The 25547-nt window shown below is 41.4% G+C and overlaps 1 protein-coding gene across 2 annotated transcripts in view; it reads left to right on the top strand.

Annotated features, from left to right (window-relative positions):
• The window catches only part of LOC120057116 (phospholipase D2-like), a 38782-nt gene extending 14494 nt beyond the window's left edge, over positions 1–24288 (top strand). For both annotated transcript variants that reach the window (XM_039005541.1, XM_039005540.1), the window contains 9 exons: positions 6641–6757; positions 6855–6959; positions 7639–7727; positions 8118–8231; positions 17372–17418; positions 19013–19147; positions 22389–22542; positions 23215–23332; positions 23489–24288. In XM_039005541.1, the coding sequence (XP_038861469.1) occupies positions 6641–6757; positions 6855–6959; positions 7639–7727; positions 8118–8231; positions 17372–17418; positions 19013–19147; positions 22389–22542; positions 23215–23332; positions 23489–23713 (1104 nt within the window). In that variant the 3' untranslated portion in view covers positions 23714–24288. The remainder of the gene's footprint in view (positions 1–6640; positions 6758–6854; positions 6960–7638; positions 7728–8117; positions 8232–17371; positions 17419–19012; positions 19148–22388; positions 22543–23214; positions 23333–23488) is intronic.
• The last annotated feature ends 1259 nt before the right edge of the window (positions 24289–25547 follow it).

Raw genomic sequence — 25547 nt, 5'->3', positions numbered from 1 at the left:
GAAAAATTCTGCCATTTTTCCAGCCAAAGAGAGGAGTCACAAAAAGCACAAATAGAGATAAAAATGTATCACTAACCTTTGATGATCTTCATCAGATGACACTCATAGGACTTCATGTTACACAATACATACAGTGGGGAGAACAAGTATTTGATACACTGCCGATTTTGCAGGTTTTCCTACTTACAAAGCATGTAGAGGTCTGTAATTTTTATCATAGGTACACTTCAACTGTGAGAGACGGAATCTAAAATCCAGAAAATCACATTGTATGATTTTTAAGTAATTAATTTGCATGACATAAGTATTTGATCACCTACCAACCAGTAAGAATTCCGGCTCTCACAGACCTGTTCATTTTTCTTTAAGAAGCCCTCCTGTTCTCCACTCATTACCTGTATTAACTGCACCTGTTTGAACTCGTTACCTGTATAAAAGACACCTGTCCACACACTCAATCAAACAGACTCCAACCTCTCCACAATGGCCAAGACCAGAGAGCTGTGTAAGGACATCAGGGATAAAATTGTAGACCTGCACAAGGCTGGGATGGGTAACAGGACAATAGGCAAGCAGCTTGGTGAGAAGGCAACAACTGTTGGCGCAATTATTAGAAAATGGAAGAAGTTCAAGATGACGGTCAATCACCCTCGGTCTGGGGCTCCATGCAAGATCTCACCTCGTGGGGCATCAATGATCATGAGGAAGGTGAGGGATCAGCCCAGAACTACACGGCAGGACCTGGTCAATGACCTGAAGAGAGCTGGGACCACAGTCTCAAAGAAAACCATTAGTAACACACTACGCCATCATGGATTAAAATCCTGCAGCGCACTCAAGGTCCACCTGCTCAAGCCAGCGCATGTCCAGGCCCGTCTGAAGTTTGCCAATGACCATCTGGATGATCCAGAGGAGGAATGGGAGAAGGTCATGTGGTCTGATGAGACAAAAATAGAGCTTTTTGGTCTAAACTCCACTCGCCGTGTTTGGAGGAAGAAGAAGGATGAGTACAACCTCAAGAACACCATCCCAACCGTGAAGCATGGAAGTGGAAACATCATTCTTTGGCGATGCTTTTCTGCAAAGGGGACAGGACGACTGCACCGTATTGAGGGGAGGATGAATGGGGCCATGTATCGCGAGATCTTGGCCAACAACCTCCTTCCCTCAGTAAGAGCATTGAAGATGGGTCGTGTCTGGGTCTTCCAGCATGACAACGACCCGAAACACACAGCCAGGGCAACTAAGGAGTGGCTCTAAGAACCATCTCAAGGTCCTGGAGTAGCCTAGCCAGTCTCCAAGACCTGAACCCAATAGAAAATCTGTGGAGGGAGCTGAAAGTCCGTATTGCCCAGCGACAGCCCCGAAACCTGAAGGATCTGGAGAAGGTCTGTATGGAGGAGTGGGCCAAAATCCCTGCTGCAGTGTGTGCAAACCTGGTCAAGAACTACAGGAAACGTATGATCTCTGTAATTGCAAACAAAGGTTTCTGTACCAAATATTAAGTTCTGCTTTTCTGATGTATCAAATACTTGTCATGCAATAAAATGCAAATTAATTACTTAAAAATCATACAATGTGATTTTCTGGATTTTTGTTTTAGATTCCGTCTCTCACAGTTGAAGTGTACCTATGATAAAAATTACAGACCTCTACATGCTTTGTAAGTAGCAAAACCTGCAAAATCGGCAGTGTATCAAATACTTGTTCTCCCCACTGTATATGTCTTGTTCGATTAAGTTCATATTTATATCCAAAAACCTCCGTTTACATTGGCGCCATGTTCAGAAATGCCTCCAAAATATCCGGAGAAATTGCAGAGAGCCACGTCAAATAACAGAAATACTCATCATAAACTTTGATGAAAGATACATGTTTTACATAGAATTAAAGATACACTTGTTCTTAATGCCACCGCTGTGTCAGATTTCAAAAAGCTTTACGGCAAAACACAATATTCAATAATCTGAAAACAGCGTTCAGCCACAAAAGCAAGCCATACAGTTACCCGCCAAATTGTGCAGTCAACAAAACTCATAAAAAGCATTATAAATCTTCACTTACCTTTGCTGATCTTCGTCGGAATGCACTCCCAGGACTCCCACTTCCACAAGAAATGTTCGTTTTTTTCGGTAATGTCCATCATTTATGTCCAAATAGCTATTTTTGTAGCGTGTTTGATAAACAAATCCAACGTCAGGGGAGCGCGTTCACTAAAACCTGACCAAATGTCCAAAAGTTCCGTAACAGTCCGTAGAAACATGTCAAATGATGTATTGAATCAATCTTTAGAATGTTTTTAACATAAATCTTGAATAACGTTCCAACCGGAGAATTACATTGACTTCAGATGAGCGATGGAACAGAGCTCCCTCTCATGTGAACGCGCATGGTCAAAGAATGGTCAGGTCATGGCAGACCTGACTAATTCCCCTCTCATTCGGCCCCCCTTCACAGTAGAGGCATCAGACAAGGTTCTACAGACTGTTGACATCTAGTGGAAGCCGTAGGAAGTGCAAACTCATCCATATCTCGCTGTGATTTCAATGGGATCTTGGTTGAAAATCGACTAGCCTCAGAATTTCCACTTCCTGTTTGGATTTTTTCTCAGGTTTTTGCCTGCCATATGAGTTCTGTTATACTCACAGACATAATTCAAACAGTTTTAGAAACTTCAGAGTGTTTTCTATCCAATACTAATAATAATATGCATATATTAGCAACTATGACTGAGGAGCAGGCTGTTTACTCTGGGCACCTCTGCACCTTTCATCCAAGCTACTCAATACTGCCCCTGCAGCCATAAGAAGTTAAGACATGAAGGTCAGTCAATCTGGAAAATGAAGCGCTATGATGAAACTGGCTCTCATGAGAACCGCCACAGGAGAGGAAGACCCAGAGTTAGCTCTGCTGCAGTGCAGAGGATAAGGTCATTAGAGTTACCAGCCTCAGAAATTGCAGCCCAAATAAATGCTTCAGAGTTCAAGTAACAGACACATATCAGCATCAACTGTTCAGAGGAGACTGTGTGAATCAGGCCTTCATGGTCGAATTGCTGCAAAGAAACCACTACTAAAGGACACCAATAAGAAGAGACTTGCTTGGGCCAAGAAACACGAGCAATGGACATTAGACCGGTGGAAATCTGTCCTTTTGGTCTGATGAGTCCACATTTGAGATTTTGGTTCCAACCACCATGTCTTTGTGAGACACAGAGTAGGTGAACGGATGATCTCCGCATGTGTATTTCCCACCGTAAAGCATTGAGGAGGAGGTATTATGGTGTGACAGTGTCACCAGCAAAGCACCGTCTGATTTATTTAGAATTCAAGGCACACTTAACCAGCATGGCTACCACAGCATTCTGCAGCGATATGCCATCCAATCTGGTATGCGCTTAGTGGGACTATCATTTGTTTTCAACAGGACAATGACCTCCAGGCTGTGTATGGACTATTTGACCAAGAAGGAGAGTGATGGAGTGCTGCATTAGATGACCTGGCCTCCACAATCACACACATTCATCCCAATTGAGATGGTTTGGGATGAGTTGGACAGCAGAGTGAAAGAAAAGCAGCCAATAAAACAGGACCATGTTTGCAAAACATGTATTTCTGAGCTTATGTCAATATTACACAGGTAAACTGACTGTTACAGAATGCAGGAGTCGAGACAGGCTCTATATACCTCTATATATGAGTGACTGTGACACCACCACTTGTTATGTTGGGCACCTATTGACCAAAAAAACATATATATTTTCTCAATGTCATGCATTGCTAAAATAAAGGTTTATGGAAATACAGGCAGGTACCACATTACTACAAGACGAACAGCTCGCTCAATCAAGCATGATGGTCGTTTTAAACGTGAGCTTGTCTGAGATGTCGGACTCAAAGACAGTTGCTATCCATTGTGGCTGGGTGAGCACTGTTAATTATCAAAGCCAGATTTACTCACAAATAAACCTTGATGAAGCCCATGTTCACCATACTACAACATAGCTCCAACAACCAGAGTGACATATGCTATTAACCGAAACTGACAAACAATTTTCACCAAATGTAAATACCAATGTAGTCAAGATACACAAGTGATAGCCTCCGTTGATGGCATATTTCATATAATCTGACAAAATTACAAACTGCTCAACTCAGCCATGTAGCATCCACAGTTACAACTGATAGGTGGCACTAAAATAACAATATGGACAGATTTCATCTGAATAATTCGCAAAGCAAACTCCATAGCCTTTCACAATGGATTTACAAATCTTCCAATGTGCCGCGCTTGCAAATATACACACATATAGAAGTGTTAGAACCTTTATTATATATAAACAATCAAAATGACTGAAATGTCATTCTAGCTTGATAAATCAAATGCATCCAAAGGGATGTTGTATATCCTCATGATTCAACAGTAGCCTAACCCGCAAAGGAAAATGCATTAAGGCCTACGTTTACTTGTAAAGTCCATTCGTCTGGTGAACCTCTCGTGACAGCGTTGTAGAAGTCACAGCAGAACCCCATGTCCGTTATTATATTTTGAATGCACACACCAGCCCCACGGCCGTAGGGGAGGCCTCCTTCGATTCCATTTTCACACTGACACAAAAAGTCATACACACTCAAACAGTAGCTGGTAGCACAGTTCTCCCATGCAGCACACAGGCAGCTCCATCCATTGGGGCATCTAGCTTGTCGGAGAACATAATTCTCCTGCGTGAGTGCGCCCCCATGCAGCCATGCACGTAGAATGGTTGTAGTGTAGTTAATAGCATTCATCGTGTAGAAGCCAAGGCTCGGGCCCCGCATTGAGTGGCAGGAGAAGCCCCATTCCCACTACATCCACAAAGTAAATGTCCAAGATGTGTAAAAGTCTGGGTAAAAAAGTATTAATTGATAATGGCCTTTCAGTCAAGTGGACAGTCAAGTACTCACTGTTTGCCTGCCTGACAGCTAGCAGTTAGGGAGATGGTGGTTGCCTTGCCTGTCATGAATAAAGTAATGTATTGTATGCTGTATGTTGCCTCTGTCTGGTCTTAACTTTTATTATAGTTGACGTTTCACTCTTCGAACCCTCCAAACAGCCGTTACATTACTCCAACTTGGAAAATAGTTTGAGGCGCAATGATGCAGTATAGTAGTGTCCATTTGTCAGGTTGTAAAAAAATGGCTAGCCGGAGCTTGTCTGAGCAGTCTGCTGTGAATGCCCTCACCTGCTGGTAATTAATGCTGATTGTTTTTTGGTTCTGCCCACTATAGTGCTGTCCGGTTAGAACATGATGTTGAGGCCCATTACTGTCTTAATTGTCACCACCACACACACGCACGTGGACACAGTTGCTTCCATTGAAGGTATTTCTTTATGTGTGGTAATCCAAATGACTTGTGATTTTAATTGCAGAAGCACGCACAACACTAAAATAAACACTGTAAACTCGGTCGCCAGCCAAACTTACATCTTCTGTCGACGACTAAAAACACTCTAAACTAGACTGGGCGGAGACAGAGTCAATGTCCATTCAAACCCGCTGATTTGCTAGAAGGGCCTTTTTTACACAGGTTGTTTTTGATAACTAGCCTTGTTCAGTTCAAGGAATTCGAGCGCCAGATTATGTAGACTCCAGGCAATACCCACACAACATGTTTAGGCAATACACATGCGCAAAATATGAAATTGGCTCAATGCAACGAATAAAGCTACTTCAAGCAAAGCAGAGATGCCTATGTTGTCCCTGTCAATTACCACTGACTGGAGTCAGGAAAGGCCGTGTGGGTCAAGGATTTCAATGGATTTCAATGGCTGGAAAGAAAGGCATGAGTACCTTGGCTCCGTCCCTGAGGTTTTGATGCATTTTAGCAATTTTTTTTGATTTTGAGCATGACAAAACACCAGAATCATTGAGAAAAAAACATAACAATTAATTGTGTTTTTTATTTGGCTTTTCTTAACAGCTTTTTTATTGGATTGTCACAGGGTAAACACTGCCTCGCCTGACCGCACATCACTGATTCACACTGATATAGGGGCTAGCTAGGCCTTCTGTAAATTGCATTATGTCTGTACCATGGACATGCCAAACTTTGTCAATTAGCAAGATTAAATTCACCATTGATAAGGCTTTAAAAGAATTAATCATTCTAGTCAAATTCCCCACCACCCACAAAAAACTTGTTTTAAATAGGCTATGTCTACAAAATGGGGGGAAACCAGTAATTTTTTTATGTTTCTAAATACGAGATTCACTGGCTGTGTCAGGGCTGGATAGGCTGCGCTTCCGCTCTCAAAATCCATGCCATTACCAACGGCATTACCTTTAAGACCTGTCTTTTGGTGGGTCTTAAAACCTCCCTTTGGTGCTGCATGAAATGGTGACTTTTTGCTTGTCTTTAAGGACACACCTCAAATATTGTCACCCCTCCCACCTAAATGCAAGTGTGCTGATATTAGACAGGTAAATTGCCGAACCTGGCGTAAGTGGTGGAAAATGCCAGTGCGAGAGTTTTTAAATGACGAAATTGCAAACTAACGTGCGTTTAACACTTGCGCCTCCTTAGCGCCAGCCGAAAAGAGCCCCTAAGGTTATGTGAGAGAGACATCTGGCTCTTATTGTCTTTGCTTTGTCTGCCTGCAGATCTTTAAGTACAAGAACATCCGAGGCAAGTTCTTCCCTTGCCTTCTGCCCAAGTCTCACAGTACTGTTGACCCACTGCCATTCACTGTGCCTGGCTCCGGGAAGGCCTCCGTGCAGGTACACATGCTCACCCAGACACATACAAGCTCACAGAGAAATGCCTATCTTTTTACCACCAATTGTGTATTTATTTTCATTATTCTCTTTCTCTCAGGTGTTGCGTTCTGTGGATCGCTGGTCAGCCGGAACTTGTGAGAGCTCTATCCTCAATGCCTACATTCATACAATCGAGAACAGCGAACACTACATCTACATCGAGGTAACTCTGCTACCAGCACATTACGTACATTACATACACATTATTTCATTGCACTCATTTACCAGACTCATAACCACACTACTTCCATGCCGTATCCATCCTCTCTACCTGTTTGCTTGCTGCAGGTAGAAATCAACCAGGGGACAAGGTTGTTTTTTGTTACGCCAGACAGTGCCCTGGCCTCCCCCACAGTCTTGTGACTGTGTCTCTGTACTGAAGTCAACAGCTCAAGGTTGAGATAATGACCGCCCTCATGTGCCTCCACAGTCCACATGATCCTAGTGCTATCAAGTCCAATTGAATGCATAGATTTTCAAATGAGATGAATAGTTCAATGAGGTGTTTGTTTTTAAATATGCATTGTTTCCATATCTCTTTTAACTGGAAATGGTTGTTTATTAATGGGACACAAGGGTTAGAAAGATGTATTTTCTCCCAACCTTGCTTTATTTCCCGATCCCTGCCTATTCCTGTCTCTCTAACATTGTCATGTGGGTTTTATTTGCTGTTCTATGTGAGCAGCTTGAAGTCTGAATGCTTTAACAGCAATGTCCCTTCCTGGTCACAAGTCCAGCTCCCTACCCATCACACCCCACAGCATCAAACAGAGACCAGAGCCATATATGCACGGCTCTGACAGAGATTCCATCTGTCGCTCTCTCTACCTCTCTTCTCTCAGAACCAGTTCTTCATCAGCTGTGCTGACGGGAAGAACGTGCACAATGGCATTGGTGACGCGATCGTGAAGAGGATCCTACGTGCACACAGGTGTGGTTCTACCACCATGTCTGTCTGAGTTTAACCTGTCAACACACAGCTTGGTTTACTGTATAACATGATATTACTGGACTGGTTTATACATGTTTTATACATGTTTTATACATGTTTTATACATGGTTTATACATGGTTTATACATGTTTTATACATGTTTTATACATGGTTTATACATGTTTTATACATGTTTTATACATGGTTTATACATGGTTTATACATGGTTTATACATGTTTGTCTGTTGATTAGCTGTTTCAATAAGTAAAGTTAAATTATCATGATTCAATATTGTTTATGTTACAAATACATTGTTGCCAATAGTTTCTTTCTATATAACTCTCTCTCCTCTGCTACCCCATTCCATAACTCTCTTGCTGTTCCTCAGTGAGCAGAAGAAATACAGGGTGTTTGTGGTGGTGCCCCTGCTGCCTGGGTTTGAAGGAGACATCCGTGAGGGAGGTGGGAATGCCATCCAAGCTATACTACACTTCACTTACAGGTCAGAACCCTCCCTTATGGGCCTTCATGCACGCTCACACACACGTTCACACACACACATGCACACACACACTGTACCCAGCAAACTGGGAACATTTCCAGAACATTAGCTAAGATTCCCATTAAGTTATAGTTAGGGTTTTATCTAACATTAGGATGGTAACATTCTCCCCCCCCAAAAATGTCATGAAATATCCTTGGAATGTTCTAACATTTACTAAAATATCGTGCACAACATCTGTAACAGCCACCACAGAACAGTCCCCTAAAAGTTATCATTAGGTTTCCAGGTAATGTAATAACGCAATGTACCAGTCATGTTTTCCCAGCAAACAAAATTGGTTCTGTGACATTCGTTAGGTTGCGGCAAATGTTCTCATTAGACAAAAACTGTCCAGTTGTGCTGAAGATTATACACTGAGTGTACAAAACATTATGAACACCTGCTCTTTCCATGGCATAGACTGGCCAGGTGAAAGCTATGATTCCTTATTGATGTCACTTGTTAAATCCACTTCAATCAGTGTAATTGAATGGGAGGAGACAGATTAAAGAAGAATGTTTGAGCCTTGAGACAATTGAGACATGGATTGTGTATGTGTGCCATTCAGAGGGTGAATAGGTAAAACAACAGATTTTAAGTGCCTTTTGAAAGGGATATGGTAGTAGATGCCAGGCGCACCGGTTTGTGTCAAGAACTGCAATGCTGCTCGGTTTTTCGTTTTTCACACTCAACAGTTTTCCATGTGTATCAAGGGTGGGGGGGGAGAGGGGTGCAACTCAATAATAGGAAGGTGTTCTTAATGTTTTGTACACTCAGTGTACAATATTTGTATAAAACATTCACCTGATGTTGCAACAACGTTCCCAGAACACATTTTGTCTGTTCTTTTATTAGGTTGTGGGAACAGTCTGGTGGGGACATCCCAAAATATATGTTCCCAAAACACAAACAACTGCCCAGTTGTGCGGATGATTGTACAATGTTTATTTTAGGGTGCACAGGACATCCCCTTAATGTTTACAGAACACCCGGTCTAAGTTCTTTGAAGGTTCCCAGAATATTTCATTAAGTTATGTGAGTTGTCTGGGATGTTGCAAGAATATTATTTTGATATTCACAAAGGTTACACAGAACATTCTCACAATGTTCCAAAATGTCCAAGTCAGTTATGACGTTCATAGCTTATTGTTTTAAGGTTTAACATAATATTCCATTGTTCACACAATATACATTTACCTCTTGGAGGTCCGCAGGACATTTCAAGAACATTTATAAAATTGTATATTTAAGTTTGACCTAATATTACCACAACATGCTCAGCATGCAAATGTGTAGCTCCTTAAAGCAGATTTGAATACATCCCCATTATGTTTATCTCCAGATTTTATGGCAATTCGCTTTTGAGGACTGTATTGTAGGCAATGGCGTGTATTCATGGATGCCAAGGCAAGCCAGGCTTCCCCCCAAAATGTACCAATATATTTTTTTAAATAATTAATTTTTTCTCTCTGTGTGTTTCATAATTTTTCTTCAATTTGCAAGAGGCTGAATGTATCTCACTAGAAAGCATCCAAGCGAGCGAAACGGCGCCCCTCTGTCTCTCTCTGATGCTGTCTGATCCAAACGAGTATGACATTGTTACCACCCAAAGCATTGAAGGCAAGGGAAGCCAGTGAGTATCTGGCTTCCTTTTGATAAAAAAAGTGAATGGTCCTGGCGTACCGAAAAAAAGTGTCAAGGGAAGCCAGCTTGGATTTGGCGTCACTGAGCATATGTCGTTGATAGAAAAACTTGAATTGTTGAATCTTGTTGTGTTGTTGTCCTCCGGTGGCTAGCTAGCCAGCTAGATAAAAGTGTCCCTTTCCTAAATTAGTCATGGATGGAGATAGGGATTTGGACGTGTAGTTTTACTTAATTCTCCGTATTGACCAATGATTATAACTGCAATTTTGATCCAACCATTAATTCATACATTGTTGTGCCCCTGGCCTGAGAGGATAGTAGTTCAATTTGTAGCTCGATGTAGATGGCTAATGTTGACTAGCTAACATTGACCATGAATGGAAGTTAGGCTAGCAAGCAAGCATTTTTGCCAGTGTTAGGTTCTAAATAAACACAGTAAAAACTCATGGACGATTAGTAAAGCTCAAACCAAGTTTATTCACCCACCGTGTCATACAGCTGCATGAGACAAAGACATTCAAACAAGCACTAATATTTAACCCTTCCTCCTAAGCTGAATCTCCACCTTACACCTCTGAACAACCAATACACATCTGTTGCTAGACCGAACTTTGATATCTGTTCTTCCTTACCTCATCTGACCTGACCTCGGCCCCAAATTCCTCACTCCTCCCCATAGGATCCCTGATGTCTAACAATAACATATTCTGACAGAATGTATACGTTCTTCATTCCCCTCTCTCCCTCAGTGACATGAATAAGGATATTTCATATTTTCAAGTTTAGAAGTCAGAACCCTTCACCAGATAGCCTAGGACAACAAAAACTAAAAGCGTGTACTATATGACAGAGTGATAGACCGTTTCTTCAACATAAGAGTGGAAGCCATCATCCATTGGCGTTTCTCTACAAGTAGGGTGTCAACATGTTTTTGTACTTGCACAAACTCACACGCACACAGAAATCAGAGCCATGGACAAGCCACATCATATTTAGCTTACGTTGATTGGACTAAATTGTTTTTGGTTTCTTTTTAGTTGTCACTGTATTAGACTAAGCAGAGGTGATTTGATGATGTTGAAATGGTGCTGGAATAGTGGAGGCAGCTCCTGTTTTCTTTGCGACTTGCGGTATCTCTGTGGTTCTAAATCAATAGTTGTTTAGTGGTCCGAAAATGTCGGAAATATTAACTTGCTTGACCATGCTGTAGGTCATCTAACTGTCTGTTACTGTACATGCAATATGCTTTGTGGACAGAGGTTGCTATCGTTTTTGTGTTGAAACAAAGGTGTGGTTGAATTCTGCTACAGTGTCTTCTTATTGTCTCGACCTTTAGATCACGGTCGGAAGACATATGAATTAACAGGTTATAGAGCAAACAACGCAATTATCACAACACATACCGTGGCAAGAAAAAGTATGTGAACCCTTTGGAAATACCTGGAGTTCTACATAAATTGGTAATAAAATTTGATCTGATCTTCATCTAGGTCACAACAATAGACAAACAGTCTGCTTAAACTAATAACACAAACAATTATACGTTTTCATGTCTTTATTGAACACACCGTGTAAATATTCACAGTGCAGAGTGGAAAAGTATGTGAACCCTTGGTTTTAATAACTGGTTGACCCTTCTTTTGGCAGCAATAACCTCAACCAAATGTTTTCTGTAGTTGCGGATCAGACCTGCACAACGGTCAGAAGGAATTTTGGACCATTCCTCTTCACAAAACTGTTTCAGTTCAGCATTCTTGGGATGTCTAGTGTGAACTGCTCTCTTGAGGTCATGCCACAACATCTCAATCGGGTTGAGGTCAGGACTCTGACTGGGCCACTCCAGAAGGCGTATTTTCTTCTGTTGAAGCCATTCTGTTGTTGATTTACTTCTGTGTTTTGTGTTGTTGTCCAGTTGCATCACCCAACTTTTGTTGAGCATCTTAACCTCATTGAGCATTCTGCGCTGTGCTCTTGTAGTCGTCTTTGCAGGATGGCCACTCCTAGAGAGAGTAGCAACAGTGCTGAACTTTCTCTGTTTATAGACAATTTGTCTTACCATGGACTGACGAGCATCAAGGCTTTTAGAGATACTTTTGTAACCCTTTCCAGCTTTATGCAAGTCAACAATTCTTAATCTTAGGTCTTCTGAGATTTCTTTTGTTTGAGGCATGGTTCACATCAGGCAATGCTTCTTGTGAAACGCAAACTCAAATTTTGTGAGTGTTTTTTATTGGGCAAGGCGGCTCTAAATAGCATCTCATTGATTGGACTCCAGGTTAGTTGACTCCTGACTCCAATTAGCTTTTGGAGAAGTCATTAGCCTAGGGATTCACATACTTTTTCCAACCTACACTGTGAAGGTTTAAATGATGTATTCAATATAGACAAGAAAAATACAATAATTAGTTTAAGCACACTGTTTGTCTTGTTGTGACTTAGATGAAGATCAGATCAAATTTGATGACCAATTTATGCAGAAATCCAAGTAATTCCAAATGGTTCACATACTTTTTCTTGCCACTGTAGGTTGTAATGTAACGTTTTTGGGGGGAGGCTGGCTTGGGTTCCCAGTTTTTTTTTTTCTCCCACGCACCCCTACTGATTGTAGGATCACTACAAGGTGATAGACACACTGCATTTTTTATTTCATTCATAGGACATTTGAACAGCATTCAATCATACTAACACAACCATATGTTTTACACTTGATATGTTGACAATCTGCACTTGTGGGGTTTGAACCTGCAATGTTTGGTTCCCAAGGCAGTTCTTTTACGGCCCTCCGTTTCCTGTAGTCCACGATCAGCTCCTTTGTCTTGCTCACGTTGAGGGAGAGGTTGCCAGGTCTTTGTCTCATCGTCGTCAGTGATCAGGCCTACCACCGTTGTGTCGTCAGCAAACTTAATGATGGTGTTGGAGTGGTGTACGGCCACACATTCGTGGGTGAACAGGGAGTACTGGAGGGGACTAAGCATGAACCCATGTACTCATGAAGTCCACAATCCAGTTGCAGAGGGAAGTGTTCAGTCCCAGGGTCCTTAGCTTGGAGGTGTTGAACGCTGATCTGTAGTCAATGAACAGCATTCTCACATAGGTGTTTCTCTTGTCCAGGTGGGAGAGGGCAGTGTGGAGTGCTATAGAGATTGCATAGACTGAGGATCTGTTGGGGTGGTATTTGAATTGAAGTGGGTCCAGGGTGTCTGGGATGTTGGTATTGATGTGAGCCTTTCAAAGCATTTCATGGCTACAGATATGAGTGCTATGGGGCGATACCTTGGCTTTCTTGGGCACAGGGACTATGGTGGTCTGCTTGAAACATGTAGGTATAATATAGACTCAAAGCGAGCATACGGTGGTTGCTCCGCTAAAAGTTTTGAGATTATGCTGCGGTATTTAGAGGTCATTTGTGGTTTAGTACGGTACCCTGTGTCACCACTTCATTGCTTCAGACCAGCGCAAGGGGGAGTTAGAGCACTGATTATGCTTTTGGGTCTTACTGTGTCTCTAACTGACAATGAATGGGTGACATAAACCTAAATAGAAACGGATAATTATGCACAACTTCAGTACTACTTACTAAAACTGTTACACTAAGGATTATTTTGCTGTTATTGTAATAGTGTAGCCCACTCCCGACCAGTCACGTTGTACAGTGCCTAAGTGGCGCATGGTCTAAGACACTGCATAGCAGTGCAAGCTGTGTTGCTACAGAGTCTGGTTCAATACCTGTGCCGGCCTCAGCTGGGAGACCCATTTGAAAATGAAATAATCTGCAAAATTTTATTTTTGAATCAAAGCTATTATTAATATTATTATTATTATTAATTAGGAATTATATAAAAGCCCCTTGGATATTCTCACAGATATATTATTAACCCTGTTATTAGCAGGACAATATATATTGTTCATGGCTCCCGAGTGGCGCACAATGGGATTGCCTTGCTGTTCTCCAGCTGTATCCACTGAAAGCGCACGAGGGTCAAGGCACGAGGGCACGGGATGGGCCGCAGATCCACGCACAGAAGACGGACCTAGCCCATGGGTAAGGGAGGAGGAGGAAGGGAGATGGGGGGGTGGACCCCCGCCCCACCACACTGGGTAGCACGGAGCAACACTCTAATAATGGCGCTGACTAGGGAAACGTTCCCGCTGTTCTTAGTGCCAGTCTGCACGTTCAAGCTAAAACAATGTAACTAATAATGGCATCTTTATGCTTTCGTTAATAAAATAATTATAAAAATACTCTTTCAAAATGCAAATGTTTATTTAGTTATGATCCATAACAAATTACTATGGGACTAAATATCACTGAATTACATAAATATCCTTCAATCCTCTATATGTAATTATTGGCGGAGAGTCACGTCATATTTATTTTTCGATATACTGTAGGCGTACCGTTAGCGACATGTTGAGTAATGTGCTGTTAAAAGTGGTGTAGGTCTTATTTATTTAAAGAGCATATTGAAGTTAGAAGCAATAGGATTTGAAGCAATAGCCTACAACTATTTTAGCACCGTTTTGCGTTGCAGTGAGAAAAGCATGGGGACTGGTCTTGATAAATCAATTAGATTTTTTATTTTGGCTGAATTTCCATTTTGGTCTTGGTTAGACTACAATTAGGGTGTAGAAATGTTATGCTCTTAGTGTAACCTTTTATTTAACTAGGCAAGTCAGTTAAGAACAAATTCTTATTTACAAGGACAGCCTACTCCTTCCTCCTTATTCCCCTTATTTGTGGCACTAAACAGTATATGCCTCCATACATGTTTTCAATTAGTACCGGGGGACCTTCAGTCGAGGCATGTGGGCGTCCTAAAGCAAAACAACCGACATGTACACTACCGTTGAAAAGTTTGGGGTCACTTAGAAATGTCCTTGTTTTTGACAGAAAAGCACATTTTTTGTCAATTTAAAATAACATCAAATTGATCAGAAATACAGTGTAGATATTGTTAATGTTGTAAATTACTATTGTAGCTGGAAACGACTGCGGGATGCTGGCCTTCTAGGCAGAGTTCCTCTGTCCAGTGTCTGTTCTTTTGCCCATCTTAGTCTTTTCTTTTTATTGGCCAGTCTGAGATATGGCTTTTTCTTTGCAACTCTGCCTAGAAGGCCAGAATCCTGGAGTCGCCTCTTCACTGTTGACGTTGAGACTGGTGTTTTGCGGGTACTATTTCATGAAGCTGCCAGTTGAGGACTTGCGAGGCGTCTGTTTCTCAAACTAGACACTAATGTACTTGTCCTCTTGCTCAGTTGTGCACGGGGCCTCCCACTCCTCTTTCTATTCTGGTTAGAGCCAGTTTGCGCTGTTCTGTGAAGGGAGTAGTACACAGCGTTGTACGAGATCTTCAGTTTCTTGGCAATTTCTTGCATGGAATAGCCTTCATTTCTCAGAACAAGAATAGACTGATGAGTTTCAGAAGAAAGTTATTTGTTTCTAGCCATTTTGAGCCTGTAATCGAACCCACAAATGCTGATGCTCCAGTTCCTTAACTAGTCTAAAGAAGGCCAGTTTTATTGCTTCTTTTATCAGAACAGTTTTCAGCTGTGCTAACATAATTGCAAAAGGGTTTTCTAATGATCAATTAGCCTTTTAAAATTATCAACTTGGATTAGCTAACACAACGTGCCATTGGAACACAGGAGTGATGGTTGCTGATAATGGGCCTCTGTACGCCTATGTAGATATTCCATTGAAAATCTGCCATTTCCAGCTACAATAGTCATTTACAACATTAACAATGTCTACACTGTATTTCTGATCAGTTTTATGTTATTTTAATGGACAAAAAATGTGCTTTTCTTTCAAAAACAAGGACATTTCTAAGTGACCCCAAACTTTTGAACGGTAGTGTACGTGTTCGTCAGAGTCTCATCTGTCCATAGAGGGGTCATAACCACTACAGAAGATTTTGTGAGAAGACCAACTTTCGGGATGTCTCATGGTCTGACAAACACCACTCTAGCTCTGTCACCTTTCACCGCAGAAGTGTGACATAGGCGGATGCGGTGGATTGAGATGCATCCAATGCAAAAAACAGATATCTCTAGTTTAAACTGATGGGGATTTTATGGGGATTGTTTTATTATGCTAATTACATTTCCTTGGGGGCATGGACATCGACCTTACGGGGTTATTCAATTAGAGATCGCGCACCAGCTTTTGTTAATAAAGAGACACAGACCTCTCCCTAAAGTTTTACCCCAAGCTGCTGTTCTGTCCTGCCGATGCATAGAAAAAACAGCTAAAGGTATATTATCCATGTCCTTGTGGATATGAAGATTGTCAACATATGAAGAGTGGTTGTGTTTGTTTGATTAAATGCTGTTCAAATGCCCCATGAATGAAATAATGTCCAGACTGTCAACATATAAAGTGTAAAAAATATGGTTGCGTTTGTATGATTTTAAATGCTGTTCAAATGTCCTATGAATAAAAATATAATCCCATGTGTCGCTCTATCACCTACAGTACAGCTCTCAAATGCAAATTGCCATTTAAATCTGGAGAGAAACATAATGGGGATATATTCCAATTGGCTTTCTTATGCTTTAAGGAGGTACAGAATGTTGAGAATGTTGTTGTAATAGTAGGTAAAACTTAAATATAACATTTTCTAAATGTTCTTGAAATGTCCTGCGGACCTCCAAGAGGTAAATGTATTCGTGAACATCAATGGACTATTATTTTAAACTTTAAACAAATACGATATGAACGTCATAAAAACATACTTTTTGGGAAATTGTGCAATATTGTGGGAATGTTCTGTGCAACCTATATGAAAATTACAAGAATATTCTTGCAACATCCCAGACAACTACCATAACTTAATTAAATGTTCTGGGAAACTAAAGACCTTAGACCAGGTGTTGTTCTTTCAACATTTTTACAATATTCTAGGATTTTCCTGTGCAACCCAATTTAAACATTGTATGAATGTCATCACAACTGAGCATATTTTGTGTTTTAGGAATGTATCTCTTGTAATGTACCCACACTGATCCCACAACCTAATTAAATGTTCTGGGAACCGTTTAAAGAACCCAGAACGGCTGTTCTGTCAACATTCTTGCAACAACAAAGGAATGTTTTGTGTACTCTGATATAAACATTTTCTGAATGTCAGCACAACTGGACAGTTTTAGGTTCCATGTGATGTCCCCACAATGTTTTCACCAGACTGTAAATGTGTTCTAGAACGTTCTTGCAACATCAGGCAAACGTTTTATACACATTCTATAGTCATCAATTTTGTGTTATGAGAACATTGCAGAGACCTAACTAATGTTCTGGGAACTTTCACAGAACCAATTTTGTTTTACTGCATAGACACTAAGACATAATCACTTATGTCATACTGTATGATGTTAAAACATACATTTTGTAGTGATTTGTTTTTTAGACAACTGAGATTGTTGTTGATTTGTTAAGTAATATGTATTTGTCACAGGACCATGTGCCGTGGAGAGTACTCCATACTGATGAGATTGAGAGAACGTGAGTTTTCTTTCCAATTCAACCTAATATCTGTCATCTCTGATAACATTTCTGCTTGTCTTTTTCTCTTATGTTTGGCTTATCCTCCCGCTAACTGAAGACTCATAGTAGGTACACTACATGGCCAAAAGTATGTGGACACCTGCTCGTCGAACATCTCATTCCAAAATCATGGGCATTAATATGGAGTTGGTCCCCCCTTTGCTGCTATAACAGCCTCCACTCTTCTGGGAAGGCTTTCCACTAGATGTTGGAGCATTGCTGCGTGGACTTGCTTCCATTCAGTTACAAGAGCATTAGTGAGGTCGGTCACTGATGTTGTGCTCGCAGTCGGCGTTCCAATTCATCCCAAAGGTGTTCGATGGGGTTGAAGTCTGTGCAGGCCAGTCAAGTTCTTCCACACCGATCTCGACAAACCATTTCTATATGGACAGCATTGTCATGCTGAAACAGGAAAGGGTCTTCCCCAAACTGTTGCCAAAAAGTTGGAAGCACAGAATCGTCTAGATCAGGGGTGGGCAACTCCACTCCTCGGGGGCCTGATTGGTGTCACACTTTTTCTCCATCCCTAGGAAACACAGCTGATTTAATGAAATTGCATTTTAACCTGAAGATCATGATTAAGTGATTATTGGAGTCAGGTGTGTTAGCTGGGGCAAAACTGTGATACCGAGGACTGGAATTGCCCACCTCTGGTCTAGATTTTTCATTATTCCTCCTACACCAAACTTTACAGTTGGCACTATGCATTCGGGCAGGTAGCGTTCTCCTGGCATCCGCCAAACCCAGATTCATCCATCGGACTGCCATATGGTGCATTGTGATTCATCACTCCAGAGAACGCGTTTCCACTCCTCCAGAGTCCAATGGTGGCGAGCTTTACACCACTCCAGCCGACGCTTGGCATTGTGCATGATGATCTTAGGCTTGTTTGCGGCAGCTTGGCCATGGAAACGCATTTCATGAAATTCCCGACGAACAGTTTTTGTGCTGACGTTGCTTCCAGAGGCAGTTTGGAACTCGGTAGTAAGTGTTGTAACCGAATGCAGACGATTTTTACGCGCTTCAGCACTCTGCAGTTCCGCTCTGTGACCTTGTGTGGCCTACCACTTCGCAGCTGTTGCTCCTAGACATTTCCATTGCACAATAACAGCACTTACAGTTGACCGGGGCAGCTCTAGCAGGGCAGAAATTTGACTAACTGACTTGTTGAAAATTCTATGACGGTGCAACATTGAAAGTCACTGAGCTCTTCAGTATGGGCCATTCTACTGCCAATGTTTGTCTATGGAGATTGCATGGCTGTGTGCTCGATTTTTATACACCTGTCAGCAACGGGTGTGGCTGAAATAGCGGATTCCACTCATTTTGAAGGGGTGATCACATACTTTTTGTGTATCTGCCTTTACTATCTATACTAACTATAGTATAGTTCTCCATTCTCCTCATACTTAATCAGTCCATCCTCTTTTCCGATAATGCCATGTGTCTTCTCATGTTTAAATTGCGCTCCCGTTTCCTTAGCGTTCATTTTTTCATTGGCTTCAGCTCTATGCCAGTGTGCCAACCAACCAGTGTGTCCCCCTCCCCCCAGTTGAGAACCAGTGGAGCAAGTACATCACCCTGTGTGGCCTGCGCAAGCACTCCCAGATCTCCCAGTCCCTGGTCACAGAGCTCATCTACGTACACAGCAAGACCCTCATAGCTGATGACCGCCGCTACATCATTGGTGAGTCACCATCATCACAGCCATACTTGATACAGATTCAGAGATGGGATGGGACATAATTGTGTCTGGAATGGCACCTTATTCCTTATATAATGCAGTCATTTTGCTCTTGACAAAAGTAGTGTACTAAATAGGGGTTAGGGTGCCATTTCCAATGATGTCTGTGATTACTGTCTCTGCATAATAATCACAAGATGAAAAAACATGCTGCTATATATACATCCATCCTGGACTTAAGGGGAGGGTGAGGGAGGGGAACTTAAAAGGCACCACCCTCATTAAAGATTAATGCGATCTTTAATAATATCGTTATACAATATGTTATGGTTTGTAGTAGGATGTTTATACACATGCACTCCTCACTGTGTAATGTCCCTCCCTTTTGGTACCACCCACTGAAACTCTTCATCTGGCATCCCACTGCTAAGCTAAGCTTCCCCTAAAGTAAATTGAATTAAATTGCCAAAATGATATAGCCTAATTAGCCTACTCCTATCTATACAGAAATAAATACAATCATTCAAAAAAGGCTAGTACACCAGAAAGGATGATTTTGGAGGATCGGAGAATAAAAATAAAAAGCTGTGGATTGTTTTAAATCGCATAGCCTGTCGGAAGGGCCTGCAATTTGGGCAGCGCATTTGGAAAATACCAAATAGATGATTGTTGAGTTGCGAATGTCAGTGAACGAGAAGCCCAGCCAGGCAAATCGCAATATTTCAAATTACAATCGCGGGAAAACATCATTTGGAAAACAAATGGCTATTCCTGTAAAGGAACTTAACAAATTCACAACTTAATTGAGCGAACATTAGCCTATCTTATTGGCAGCAGCGTAGCATCGGCCATATCCCCGGTGAGTGCGCATATTCACTGTCTTTATCATTGGGTCAGTGACACTTTGTTTTTGGACAGTATTTGTGTCTCCCCTTTTTGTTGGCCTATTAGAACGTTGCAGACAACATCATTTTTATTGATCTATTTGTCAGTTAGCAGAGTATTGTTATTGTATTTTAAAAGATTATACTAATGTCTCCAGTCAAATAAAGTATAGTAGAATTGCCTGAAATTCGTTTATAAAAGGCCACATTTTTTTCTGTGAAAAGAAAGGGTAAGAAATGTATCTATTATAAACTGGGTGGTTTGAGCCCTGAATGCTGATTTGGCTGACAGCCGTGGTAAATCAGACCGTATACCACGGGTATGACAAAACATTTTATTTTTATTGCTCTAATTACATTGGTAACCAGTGTATAATAGCAATAAGGCATCTTGGGCGTTATAGGGCCAATATACCACGGCTAAGGTCTGTACCCAGGCACTCGGTTTTGCGTTGTGCCTAAGAACATCCCTTAACCATGGTATATTAGCCATATACTACACCTCCTCGGGCCTTATTACTTAAATATACCCTAGTCTAGGCCTATTCCACCACACGCTGCTTTGAACAGTCTTTTTGCGAACAGTGTTTGAGTTATATTATTAGGCTAAATTATGACTATCCTATCTACTCATCACATTAGAAATAGTAGGCTATCTTACATAAGTCTGCAAATGTGATTATGCATGGAATGCTTTATTATAAAGGTGCATTTTTATGGTGAAAATTAGCTTCCCCAAACTTGAGACTCGTACCGTCTATGAACTGGCACAACCACGTCATTTCAACGTGGACATTTGTTGATATTAGGTGGAGTTGTTGATCAATGCGATTTCAACCTTTTATTAACCCACTCAAAAAGACAACCAGAAGTTTGTTTAATTCCCAATGTCCCTTTGTCACTATATGCTTTCAACCATCTAAAAGCACTACCAAATACCAATGGAAAAACAATGTCTGATTTTTGGATTAGTTAAAAACATATAAATGTGTTATTACTGCACTTTCAACCATTTAAAAGCACAACAAAGTTAAAATTGAAAATCAGTGTCATATATTTTGTATTCATACAATAACTTTATGTATTATCACTGTGCTTCATCTAATAGCACAACCAAATGACCTGGATTGCAGTTGAAGTTACATTAAAAGTACATAGTGGAAGTGATCAGTGCTGTTTGAGATTCTGTTTAGATTATAGCAATTGTTTCTGGAAGCTGTGCTGAATCATTTCCCCCCATGTGAGCCAGTCCCCTAGCCATTCGAATTTCAGCCAGTGAGCTTCAGCCCCTCACCATTTGAGTGACAGCTATCAAGATGCTCACACACAGCAGAGAGAGAAAGAGAGAGAGAGAGCAATTATGTGGTGCACATATCTGCATAAATGTGATGAAGTACGCAATTTCCAAAGACCACTTTTGGCTCGTGAGTGCTACTTTCAGAACTACTGGCTAAAAAGTATACAAAAGTACCGGAGCATCTCTTTAAAGAATAGGAGTAGATAAAATAAAATCAAACTTTAAATGCACTTTAAATAATGTTTGAGTCGATATAGTCCTATCCTTTAACATTTGCTCTGTTAAACCTACCCTTTGGAATGAATTTAATAACAACAGTGAATCTATTTAGTTATTAAGAGATCTCTCAATAATCATTCTCGCGATAGCACATTGGTAGTAGTCTGTGACAAATCAAAGTTAAGAAGGGCTGGGCTTTGTTAAAATCCTGGATGGGAGACCAAACAGATAGCTATAGATCAACTTTCCAGTAGGAGGTGCTGCACAGCCTATAGTTTTCTTCTGATAGTGGATATAATGTTGAAGATCTGACGTTGTTTCAAAGGTACAAACTAAACATATTTTATACAATGTTTGTCTATGTTGAAAATTGGTTACCATGATGACATAATCCTGTGGTTGAAATTTCACCCTCAAAACAACAGTTTACTTTGATTACTTTTTTCAAATCTAATGTATTTTCCAAGTAGATTTCATGTCACAATACGTTGAAAAATTACATTAAAACAAAGTTTATTCATCCACTTTGTGCCAAGTGGGATGGTTCCATACAATGATATGATTATAATTACACTGGGACTGGGTAGGGTAATTATGGTGCTCCTCTCAGCTAGATAAGAGTCCTTGAGACACAGGAAAAGGGTTTTGTAAACAGCGTTTTTTGTTAACCTTCTATCTTCCCCAACTTGGTATTAAGAAAGTTTGCTGCTAACAACTCACATGCTTAGAATAAAGTAAGTCGCTGCAGAATCTATGGCCATCATCACTGATATAAGTACTGTCACTACACTCTCCTCTTTGCTCTCTCTCTCTTTCCTCCACTCTCTGTGCTCCCCCCATCCAGGCTCGGCCAATATCAATGACCGCAGTATGCTGGGCAGCCGGGACAGTGAGCTGGCTTTGCTGGTAGAGGATGAGGAAAGGGTCCCCTCCATGATGGGGGGAGAGGAGTACCAGGCCGGACCCCTCACTTTGGCACTGCGCAAAGAGTGTTTCAGGTCAGGACTATGGAAAATATGACAGTAGGGTCCATACACTTCTGCACTCTGTGATTTTACATTCAATTAGTTCACTGATAGAGAGGTTCACTGAGTTTGAGGGGTATATAAATGATATAGCTGGGGTGAACCTGGATGTGTTTGGACTTGAAAGGGTTATCTCCTCTGCAGAAGTGAATCACTTCAAAGGAGCTGAACAACTCCCACAGTCATTCTTATGTTAGTGAGGGAGGGGGTAACCAAGGTCCCTACACTGACATACTAATAACGCTGACTCCACTGCTAGTGGATGGATCTATTGATTAGTAATTGTTGGCATTTGTGATGCACTAAAACTGTCCCTTGGAGTCCTAGACAGAATATGCATACACTTCACAGAGCTTGCCTGAAGCCTATTATGCCAGCAGAGCTATTCGTTTTGGCTCGAATCAGCAGCTACCAAGTATATCCTCTAGTTTCCAAGGGAACCATCAGATGACAATCGTGCGCAAGCGTGGTCTTCATTCTCTGTATGAAGGAATTCTGTTTTTTTTTATTTATTTTTTTAAATATGAATTTGTGTACCAACCTTCACTCAGCTACTGTATTACGAACTGTCACTCTATCAACCGTTTGAATGTGCAGTTAACTTAGCTGCTTGGCAGTAACTGACTCTGTGCATGTGCTTCCCAGGGTGCTTTTAGGAGCTGATTCTGACCCCAAGATCGATATTGATGACCCGATCAGTGACCCTTTTTTCTTGTTGGGATGGAATGCGGCGGCAAAACTGAATGCTAAGATTTATGACAAGGTATAAATGTAAATTAATACGACTAAACGCTATGTTTGGATCTCTTTTTCATGTGCATCGTTATTAGTCTCTCTTTCCCTTTAACCTCCCTCTCTGTCCTCTCTGCTGCTCACCTTTCCCCTTGACTGTTACTTTCCTTCCCTTTACCTGGAACAGGTCTTCCGCTGCCTCCCCTGCAACTCTGTCCATAGCATGAGGGAGCTGAAGGAGCATTCAGGCACAGAGCGCCTGTGTGACACAGACCCCCAACAGGCTAAAGAGGAGCTGGCGGCCGTCAGGGGGCTACTTGTCCACTTCCCCCTCAACTTCCTGTCAGAGGAGAGTCTGCTCCCCCCACTGGGCAGCAAGGAGGGCATGGCTCCTACGGGACTCTGGACATAAGAGTACCAGGCTACCAGCCACAAGAGCCAGGATGACACTGAAATATCCCAGTACAGCAGGGGAGAGATTTATAGATTTTATCACCTTTGCCAGATACCACTCCATTATTAATAAAAAGATTGGAACAAATGTATTCTAAACTGACCTAGCTAAAAAACACTAACTGACGAAGAATGCAATTAGATGCAAGATTTTTACATAGCTGTTGATACAGAGTGGATTTTAACTCTGTTAAAACGGTCAAACATTTCAAAACAAACCAGATGATAATGTATCCCAGGGTTCCCCAATTGGCGGCCCACAGGTAATTTTATTTGGCCCCCCATGTTTTCTGAGCAAATAAATAAATAAAATATATTTTTGGGGGGGACACAAAAGACTGTAAAAACACCAGCAAATCAGCTCCAAGTGATTTTAATTTTGGAAATCTGTTCCAAGGTATTCCCACGCATAATGGAGAGATATCCACAGTGCAAAAAACATTAGGAACACCTGCTCTTTCCATGACAGACTGACCAGGTGAAAGCTATGATCCCTTATTGATGTCACCTGTTAAATACACTTCAATCAGTGTAGATGAAGGGGAGGAGACAGGTTAATGGAGGATTTTTAAGCCTTGAGACAATTGAGACATAGATTGTGTGTGTGTGTACCATTCAGAGGGTGAATGGGCAACTGCCTTTGAACGGGGTATGATAGGGGCCAGGCGCACCGGTTTGAGTGTGTCAAGAACAGCAACGCTGCTGGTTTTTTGATGTTCAACAGTTTCCTGTGTGTATCAAGAATGGCCCACCACCCAAAGGTCATCCAGCCAACTTGACACAACTGGGAAGCATTGGAGACAACATGGGCCAGCATCCCTGTGGAACACTTTCGACACCTTGTAGAGTCCATGCCCTGATGAATTGAGGCTTTTCTGAGGGGCAAAAGGGGGTGCAACTCAATATTGGGAATGTGTTCCTAATGTTTTGTGCATTCAGTGTATGTGATTGTATACAAATGTAGGCAAGGTTTAAAATGATTATGTCTAATGTTATATCTGTTTGGGCATCTTGTGGTCAATTTGCTGTCTACAAATTCTTTTTAATTATGTTCCAAGTGACTTTGAGACATGGCTATTTGAAGGATTACCACTGTTTTAATGTCACATGTACATTTTTATAATGTTGGATCATTGCCACACTCAACTGACCAAATTTGTTTGTTAATGTAATACTGAACCTGAGTATTTCCTTTTTTAAAGGTCTTAGGTACGAGTCTGCCAATATAGAACATAACAGGAACAGAATGCCACTGTATGAGAGGCAGGAGGAGGAATGGAGATCAGAAGTCAAGAGTCTCAGATGATTTAGGAACATTGCGTACATTTATTGTTGCAAGGTTGTGGGTGGATAGCTCCTCTCTGTCTCTCTCAGCCTCTCCCTCTTTCTCTCTCTGCCTCTCGCTTCCACTCTCCATGCAGTGCCAGCAAATCTGTCAGAACATTTGTGGTTGTTATGGTGACGGTTATAAAGAGCTGACTAGATTGTGGCTGAAAGAGGAAAGGACAGATGAGCGATAGACTGAATCAGACAGAGGTATATGAAAAAATGGAAGACGAGGTGGCCTAGCAAATTCTGTAAAAGGAGGGTCATTGGATTTGCAAGATAGGCAATGACAAAAGAGGAAGACAAAGGACCATATGAGGGGCACGGGGCGAATAGAGAGGAATGAGAAAAAGATATTCAGGGGGTGCTCCTGGCGTGCTTTAATTGTTGCGTCTTTTTGCCATCACCATGGCAACCAAGTGAATTATTGTTACTAACTTACCCTGTTGTCAGTGGTCCAGAACATT

The sequence above is a fragment of the Salvelinus namaycush genome, chromosome 12 (assembly GCF_016432855.1).
Source record: "Salvelinus namaycush isolate Seneca chromosome 12, SaNama_1.0, whole genome shotgun sequence".
NCBI classification, from domain to species: domain Eukaryota; kingdom Metazoa; phylum Chordata; class Actinopteri; order Salmoniformes; family Salmonidae; genus Salvelinus; species Salvelinus namaycush.
This window is presented reverse-complemented; position numbering and strand designations above follow the sequence as displayed.